This window comes from Culex quinquefasciatus, chromosome 3 (genome assembly GCF_015732765.1).
Source record: "Culex quinquefasciatus strain JHB chromosome 3, VPISU_Cqui_1.0_pri_paternal, whole genome shotgun sequence".
NCBI lineage: Eukaryota > Metazoa > Arthropoda > Insecta > Diptera > Culicidae > Culex > Culex quinquefasciatus.
In genome coordinates this window covers 152,623,663-152,630,919 of record NC_051863.1, presented here as the reverse complement: position 1 = coordinate 152,630,919, position 7,257 = coordinate 152,623,663, and the positions used below count along the sequence as shown (strand labels likewise).

Sequence of the window (7,257 nt, the reverse complement as noted above, 5' to 3'; positions counted from 1 at the left end):
TGAGAACGATAGAAAGAGAACCAAATAACTATTTTTAGTTCGGGTAGTTTTGAAGTCAACGTTTGGCAGAAATACATTGGATATATGATTTACATTAAATAGGAATTTACAGGAAGCCGAACGCGGGTAGAAATTCATCAGATTTGAGTTTCCATGCTCAACGTTTCCATTAGATTCATGATTTACATTAGATTTAGATTTACATTGGAGTGATTTCCATGACTTTTTACTCTTTACATCATATTTCAACATTACATTGAGTGAGTTTACATAAGAAACAGTAATTACGTGCTGTGTAAATTTACATATTTTTTTCTGTGTAGGCACGGCATATACTTCCGGTTCCAGGATATCCGTGGTTTCATGAACTGCGAAGATTCGACGATCGAAGTGCGTGAATCTGAAGACAAACTGCCAGATCAAATAAAACGAGTTGAGAAAATTCAACGTTCTCGTGCCACCGTAAACAGTTCATTAATGTGTGTGTTTCCTCCATCATCTGAAGGCAACATTTATCTTGTTTTAAATTTCTTTCGATCACATTTACAAAATCTGCATTTTGTTACGATGTCCACGTATATTTCGAATTCCTGCAAGAAGCGCAAGCGTGGCCTTTTACTCGAGTTGTCCGCTCTTTGGCCGGGAGACTAGCACAGTTTTGCGTATTATTCAAAGTTCATCAAGCATCAGCGCATGAGCTATAATTCGCAGATTCTCCTTCTATGTTCCAATGTCCGCCTGGTCCAAGTCCATCTAGCGCTAGCCTAACAGCATATTGTCGATGTGAATTAGCTAGGCCTTTAACCGTATAGTGTCTCACTTCCATACCATCGCGACCGGAGGCTGCTGTCGACTTGCGGTTAGAATTTCCTCGTGGTCTAGATCTTTGACCAGCTACTTATCCATAAGCGTCCGTACAGTACTGTAATCATTGTAAACTTCGTTTCGGTAATCCAGCACGGTCAACTCCAGTATGTGCTCGCCCCTCAGCTCAGGGATATTCTCTTAGCACAGTACCAGTTGCCGTCACTCGACTTCCTTCATCTCTAGGTTAGTGAAGAACTCGTTGCTCGTTGACAGAACGTCCAGCAGCATGCCGATCTTCGGTGTCCAGCGCGAGTTCTAGTTTGCAGTTTGCCCAGGCACTTCTTTTTGATGTTCAATCATCGCAAGTGTCACTTCTTCTCGAATCTATCACAGGTTTTACGTAATCACCGCTCCCCTCTTTTATCGCTCTCCCCTTGCCCTCGAGTACTAGATTCCGGACCAACTAAACTATCTCCCGCTATTGCTTTCTCTCCAGCGAATCTCCTTCTCCCGGTTCAACAAAACCGAGTCCGGAACATTCCCAGATCTGAACAGAAGACGGTCACCCATGTAGCCACCGATTCTGTGAGTTTTATTGGCCGTATCCTGGATCGAAACCACTGTTGCGATCAAAAACCCGGTGAAAATTGTTTTTCTGTATCATTGGGAACTTGTTTTGTTTTGATTTTGATGACATTTCGACTGGCCAAGCTTCTTAGCTCATGGTGGGATTTCGTCAATATATTAACGAAATGTCGATGCGTTGACCAATTATCTTAGTCTACTGATAATCTATTAACCTATCTGTCCAGCCCCTAGGTTCAGTGTCTAGCCAATTTCGTTTACTTTCAAACTCTTTTAGCAATTCCCGAACGCAAACGCTCATCTCGCTATCAAGAAGTAAAAATCTGGTGCGCCGAATCAATAAGGAGTTTAAGATTTAGAGCCGGTGGAATTGCATTTCCAACTATTTTGACCCCGTTGGGGCTACAAGTGTTAATAAATACATTCCTCCACGCATGGTACAAAATAATTGAAACGAACTCGATTTTGAGTAACTCCATCTGACTGTGTTGAGCTGTACAATGTTCCATTTCCATTTGTTCCACAAACGTTCCACTTTTTGCAGACAGGCGGGCAAACTCCTGCCGGCATCAGCTGTCATCCTTGCGCTGATTTGTTTTGTTTTGTGCAATTTGTGCAACTCTTGCAAAAGGAAAAATCCGCCCGGCAGCATCAGGAACCGGCAACATTGTATCAGCAAATTATTGGATTGCTGCAACTTGTCCAACAATGATGGAAACGACCACAAACGCCGCCGGAAGTGAGCAGCTGCCGGGCAAGCGGTGGAACCATCTGCGCAAGATCTTGGAACGGTCCGGCCCGTTTTGTCCGCCGAACTTTACGGCCTCGACGGAGACGCTGGACTTTTTGCTGAATACGTGCAAGATTCTGGTCATTGGTAAGTTGGGTGAGTTTTGAGGTTTATTGTGTTGTTTGATTGATTTTATTTGGCTATGAATAGGTGCCGGTGGGCTGGGTTGTGAGCTGCTGAAGGATCTCGCCCTGATGGGCTTTCGGGACATTCACGTAATCGACATGGACACGATTGAGCTGTCCAATTTGAATCGGCAGTTTTTGTTCCGCCGAGCGGACATTGGCCGGTCGAAGGCGGAATGCGCAGCGGCGTTCATCAATGGGCGCGTTCCGGGATGCACGGTGACGGCGCACTTCTGTAAGATTCAGGACTTTGACGCGAGCTTCTACCGCCAGTTTCACATCATTGTGTGCGGGCTGGATTCGATCGTGGCCCGCCGCTGGATCAACGGAATGTTAATCTCAATGGTGGAGTACGAGGAGGACGGGTCGGTGGATGAAACGTCGATCATTCCGCTGGTGGATGGTGGAACCGAGGGATTCAAGGGCAACGCTAGGGTCATCTTGCCCGGGGTGTCGGCTTGCATTGATTGCACGTTGGATTTGTACCCGCCGCAGGTCAATTACCCGCTCTGTACGATTGCCAACACTCCGCGCCTTCCGGAGCATTGCATCGAGTACGTTAAGATCATCCAATGGCCCAAGGAGATGCCCTTCGGAGCGGACGTGTCCCTCGACGGGGACGATCCCCAGCATCTGACCTGGGTGTACGAGAAAGCCCAGGACCGGGCCAACACGTTCAACATCACTGGTCTGTCCTACCGGCTGGTTCAAGGTGTCCTGAAGAACATCATCCCAGCCGTGGCAAGCACAAATGCCGTCATCGCGGCCGCCTGTGCCACCGAGGTGTTCAAGATTGCCTCGAGCTGCTGCGAGACGCTGAACAACTACATGGTCTTCAACGACAGCGACGGAATCTACACGTACACGTACGAAGCGGAGAAGAAACCAGACTGCCTAGCTTGCAGCCAAGTTCCACGTCCGGTCGAGGTCACCGATCCCGCGACCATGACACTGCAAGATCTGATTCAGCACCTGTGCGACAACGCCGAGTTCCAGATGAAGAGTCCCGGGCTGACGGCCACCATCGAGGGTAAAAACAAGACCCTTTACATGGCCACGGTCAAGAGCATTGAGGAGGCCACGCGCAAAAATCTGACCCTGTCGCTGGCCGAGCTGGGACTGCAGGATGGGCACGAGCTGATGGTGGCAGACGTGACCAATCCGAACACGATTCTTATCAAGCTCAAGTTTGCCGGCAATGAGGTGGAGATGGCTTGAGGTAAAGTGAAGTGATATGATAATACGATAAGAGAAGCGTTAATAAAATATTTCATTTAAAATGAAAGGAGTTGTTTTTTTTTTCGATTGAAATTAGGCCGATGCAAATATTTAAAAAAGTTTTTGTCCCTCGGCCCTGGCCGAGGTCAAGGGGGGGGGGGGCAAAAAAAAAAAAATATAAAAATTTAAATAACAAGACATAATCTTCACATTTAAATGAAAAAGGTGTTTTAAAATGCATTTTACACTAGTTCAGTTGTTTTGCAATCATTAGTTTTCAAAAAATATAAGATCTGACAAAAACAAAAATTGTATCGAAAAAAAGATTGTGCATCGAAAATTTTCAAAAAATCTTAAGATTTTTTTAATAAACTAAAACATGCTAAAAATGATTTTAAACGCAGGAGAATGTATTTTATTTTTGATTTCAGAATTTTCATTGAAAATTCCCAGATGTAATATCACCATGATTTTTTTTCTGTGCATCGTTGAACTTCTACGCATAATTGCAATGTCATGTCGCATAATGTCGCATAATTGACATGTCCCACCAAGTATTTTCTCTCATAGAATCATTAGTTTAACGAAGGATTATGTCTTGTTTAAATCGGTCTAAAAATTTAAATAGCGTATTTCTCAGTTGCCCTTTTTGAACATGGGACAATTATGCGTAGAACGGCAGTACAGTCTTGAAAAAAGCACACGGATTTTGAATTAACTTTTTTACAGGAAATCCCGGTTTTTTTTTAATTTTTTTTTTATGTTTTATAGGACAAAAACCAAGGACCAAAATGTTGCTGCCGTGTTATGATTTTTTTTTAAAAGTGTGTTTTTTGGAAAAATCGAAATTTAACTAACTTTTATATTTCAGTTCTAAATGCAAATCAAATTTGCAATCCAAAATTATTTTACAGAATAATATTTATTTTGGCAATCTTGAATTTAAAATTTTCAAATTTATATCCGAGGGAATCATCAAATTTTAATTATGTTTCTTTTTTGTTATTGAGAATTCGAGCATAAGTGGCTGAGATATTGGCACTAGAAAATTTGGGTATGTTTGGGTAAGACGATATTCATGTTTTCTTTTGACGTAGACTACGTCTTATGGGCTATCTACAATCACTTAGCTTAGAACATCTAAGTAAAGTAGTTACTTAGGAAAGTACCCAACTTACGGCCGTCATCCACAATCAACTTAGAAATTTTGCTGGGCTGATATACGTTGCTATGCAGTTGTTTGTTTACCTTTGATATTGAAACGTCAACTTACCGTAGATTTTGAAATTTTTCAAACCATACGTCAGTTTCTAATTTGATTACTTTTCCATTGTAGAAGCTCGGCTTCATTTCCATTGATTCAAATTCCTAAGCTAAGTGAAATTTTCTAAGCTAAGTGATTGTAGATAGGCCATTAAGCTAAGAACAAGATTGTCCGTTCGACGCAGTGGTGAACGCAGAACGCTGTGCCAGTTCGATTTTTCCATCAACTGTCAGTCGAACAATCTGCAGGGGTTGCTTTGTTCAATGGTCGATGACTGGCAGGCTATGATGACAGGCGCAAAATTTTGCGTTTGCGTCCAGGTCTGACGGACAATCTTGTTCTTACCTTTACTCGAAGGTACTGGGGTGCCATTCCAAAAAAACCTGAGCCGCAGGCTCGTGCTGATTCATGTTCCATTCGATTCGAAAATTATTCAGCAACTTGCTATTAAATTTTCAACGTTGGCAAAATAAATTCAATGTTTTAAAATGTTTCAAAATGCAAATATTTTGCAAGCAAAATGAGCGCTTCCCACTCATGGACGGGAATGTCAAGTACCTATTTTAAGGGGAAAATCACCCAAGCACCACGACTGACACCCCTCCTTTTTCGGTCGCAAAAAAAGGAGGGGAAGTAGCGAGTCGAAAACATATATAAGAAAGTGCGCCAGTCTTCAGAAAATCATTCACGTATCAGATGTCGGACCGGCAGCAGCAGCAGGAAAGCTTTTTTTTCCTTTGCTCTGTCTGTTGACGTTAGCAGCAGGAAAGCTTAGCCCAGAGTAGCAGCAGCAGCAGGAGAGAGAGGGACCAGAACTGCAAAAGAAGCGCGCATCGCCTTCTCGTCATCCAGTTGCCTCTCGATGGCCGGACCGTTTGGATCTTCTGAGGAGGTGAGGACTTCCCAACTCCCTCATCCCCCGTCCCTCGTTCCAGCCGGTGGCGAGTCAGCGAAGGCGCCATCCAGTTCCCTTTCGAAGGCCAAACCTTGCGGGTTGCCAAACAAGCTGGAAGGGGGTGAGGATTTAGGAGTTGTCCTCACTCCCCGTCTCTCGTCCCGCCCGGGACGAGGCAGCGAAATGTAATAATTACAATTTGAATTTCTGGAACAAATTTTGGTCTTCGGGGGCGACGGACTGCACAGATTTCTGAGGCTGCTTTCGCCCCCAACCCCTCATCTCTAGGGTTAGTGATTTTTTACGATTTCGCGGACAGCGTGAAATTCGTGAAATTTGAAGATTTCCGTGAAATCCCGTGAAATTTATCAACTTTCTGAAATCAATTCCTTAAAATAACAACATAATAAATATTTCATTCATAAAGACTTTTAATGTAAATTTTATGAGTTTTCAATTGAAACCCGTGATATGAATCATTTGAAGAATTGTTAGCAAAACATACAGTAACATGAAATTGATACAACATTTACTGAGAAGTGAAAGCTGCAAATACTTAAATGATGTTAAAAAAGATCAGTCAAAAAAGAAAAAAAAATATTGTGGGTATTTCTTTTTTTGAAAATTTTGACTTTTCACTTTGACTTTGACGTGTTAAAATTGACTGAAAAGAAATATTGTAATATTTTTAAAAATTGAATTGATTTATTTTTAGAAATCAATTAAAAGCAAACATTCATGTAAAAGTAACATTCAGTGAAAATATTAGTCTTTCTTTCCTAATTCCGCCGGTCAATGTTATAATCGGAGGAGCAAAAATAAAGAAAAATATTTAGGAAATGGATTAATCCAATCAATCAATTGCTATTATCTTGATACTCTAAATAACAGTTTATCAATTTTTCTTTGGAAACTTACTGAATTTAGCAATAGTTTCATTCGCCCTAATAACAATTCTGGAGTTTTTTTTTTGAAAAGGACCAATAAACCAAAATATCAGTTTTTGCTTTTTGGGTGTTTTTGAAACCGCCTTGAGTCAGGGGTATTAAAAAACACCTAAAAAGCAAAAACTGGAAATTTGGTTTATTGGACCTTTTTTTTTAAAAAAAAAAACAACAGAATTTAACTATTATTTAATATGAAATTTGAAACATATCATTTTAAAAGAAATTGAATGATTTAAGCTTGGTTTAATCAAGATTAAATAAATAGCTTTTTTGTTTTAAAGTCACTTTTAAGAACATTTCAGATTTTTCTGAATCCTGTTTGGTGAATGTTTCCCGTGGAAGTTAAAAACATTTTTTTCTGTTCTGATTTTGAATAAAATTTTGAAGATTTCGTTTACAGATTAAAAAAGGCAAAAAACCTATTAATTTTTAATTTAGTATTTGCAAAGTGGGATGAAAACCTTAAAACTATTATTACTTTGCAAAATGTCGCAAGATTTTTATTTAATTTAATAAAAAAAATAACATATAATAAAGCATAAAAAGTAGTTTCTATAATTTTAACATAAGATTTTCATTGTTATTTTAATTTTTTCACGTTCCGCGAAATTTCCGTGAAATTTGGT

General features: G+C 40.6%; 1 protein-coding gene across 1 annotated transcript; it reads left to right on the top strand.

The window, feature by feature from the left end:
- Nucleotides 1–1,965: 1,965 nt before the first annotated feature.
- On the top strand, nt 1,966–3,592 carry LOC6050238 (nedd8-activating enzyme E1 catalytic subunit). Its single transcript, XM_001866842.2, has 2 exons — nt 1,966–2,269; nt 2,333–3,592. The coding sequence occupies exons 1-2, from the start codon at nt 2,101–2,103 to the stop codon at nt 3,523–3,525; spliced, it is 1,362 nt and encodes a 453-aa protein (XP_001866877.2). The 5' UTR covers nt 1,966–2,100; the 3' UTR covers nt 3,526–3,592.
- Nucleotides 3,593–7,257: the final 3,665 nt, after the last annotated feature.